This window comes from Phytophthora parasitica (assembly GCF_000247585.1).
Source record: "Phytophthora parasitica INRA-310 unplaced genomic scaffold supercont2.85, whole genome shotgun sequence".
In the NCBI taxonomy this organism is placed as follows: Eukaryota; Oomycota; class Peronosporomycetes; order Peronosporales; family Peronosporaceae; genus Phytophthora; species Phytophthora nicotianae.
In genome coordinates, this window is record NW_008649071.1 from 80,639 (window position 1) to 82,294 (window position 1,656).

A 1,656-nucleotide genomic window follows, 5' to 3' on the forward strand; every position below is an offset into this window, starting at 1 on the left:
ACGATACAGACCACGTAAATTACTTAGTAGAAGTACAAGTAGTAGTATATAAGTTGTATGCGGTAGCTTACCACTGGTAAGTGGCGCTTGCTCGTGGCCTTCCTGCTGACAAGAGTGCCAGGCATCCTGCTTAAAGCCAACGGCCTCTTGTGTACACTGGAATGAGTGTTGAACTGAGCTGAAGGCTACGGTAAACAACCGAATCTTCGTCACAATATAACTTTGTATGAGTTCATGTAGGATAGTCGTTTCTCACCTTTGAGCAGCTTATTTGACAGTGATTGGATGCCTGCGATGGAAAGACAGAAAAACATTTGAACACCAATCAACTAGCGCTTATATTTTTTTGTTTGGTCCTAATTTTTGATGTGATGTGGCCCTATATTTGCGAACAGAGGATGTATTAGTTTATTATAGTAGTTAGGAAGAAATCCGTTTTACAATCATTCCCCATCAGTGACAATTCTCGGACCCTAACTTCGTTTTAGAAACTGTCGAATGAAAGTGACCAATCTGTAGTCACAGTTGTCAAACTCATTCCTTAAAATGCTGTCGTGTATTGAAGTGGTGCTGCGTTCCCACGCCAGGCTTAAAGACGCTGAATTTGCATCATGGATGGTGTCTAGCTTTCTCGGGCCCCCACCCAACATGTCACTGAGAGAAGCCTGCTCCACAGGTTGTATCCGGTTGTTAGATTGGATATGGATATCGAGCTGTACTTCAGTAGCTGACAGAGTTCCCCACTGGACGCTCACGAACTATCTGCGATCGGATCGTTACTACTACCACTACCAATTCACGAAATCGCTGGAGGTGGCAGCAAATCGAGGCGACTTGGAGGTTGTGAAGTGGCTGGTTGTCCACTTCTCTGGATGTGAAGCGCCTGCTAGCGTTGTTGGCGCAGCTGTGATCAAGGGTCATCTGTCGGTTGTGAAGTATCTGTGGGTTCACTGTCGGTATATCAGCGCCGAATGTAACAAGAAGAGGAAGGTTGTTGACGATAAGGGACAGGTTCTTGCTGAAAAACGATCCGAAGAGTTAATTAAGCACAACGCAGCTGGAAACAGAGTCTGTTGGGGGGATCGTATCGTACTGCTTGCTGCTGAACATGGACATTTTGATATGGTACGCTGGCTCTGTGAAAACACTTTGGGAGAAGAGGAGAAGTATTATGAAACCTATGACAAAGTGATGAAACATGCTCTCAGATTTGGCGACGATGACCTGACCAAGTTCCTGTTACCGCGAGGCAGATGCATTCTAGACTACGCAAAAAAATGTCCTCGACTTGAAGTGATTGAACTGTTGCTAGACTGTGGATATCTACGACGAAACGAAGAGGCAGCAGCAAGTGCAATAAGAGGTTTAGCTGCTGGTGGCCACTTGGAACTAATGCAGCAGATTGCGCTGTTACATTCACCACTTCGAGAAGATTATACACATTGGGGGTTCAATAAATTACTCGACAATTGGTTCATGGCATTAGTCGACTCGTGCAAGTATGGACAGCTGGAAACCGTTCAATGGCTTCACCGATATCCAATATGCCAAAGAGCTATCAAGATAGTGAAAAGACGTGCACATATTACGATTCCAATGACTGAGGCGGCTGGAGAAGGTCACTGGAACGTCGTGCAGTATCTTTGTGAGCAAAAA

The 1,656-nt window shown here is 45.2% G+C and overlaps 1 protein-coding gene across 1 annotated transcript; it reads left to right on the top strand.

Moving 5' to 3' along the window:
- Positions 1–648: 648 nt before the first annotated feature.
- On the top strand, positions 649–1,360 carry PPTG_18532 (hypothetical protein; the record flags this gene model as incomplete). The annotated part of the gene is made up of 2 exons (XM_008916502.1): positions 649–1,125; positions 1,313–1,360. 2 exons carry the CDS (start codon positions 649–651, stop codon positions 1,358–1,360), a joined length of 525 nt encoding a protein of 174 aa, XP_008914750.1.
- Between the last annotated feature and the right edge of the window lie 296 nt (positions 1,361–1,656).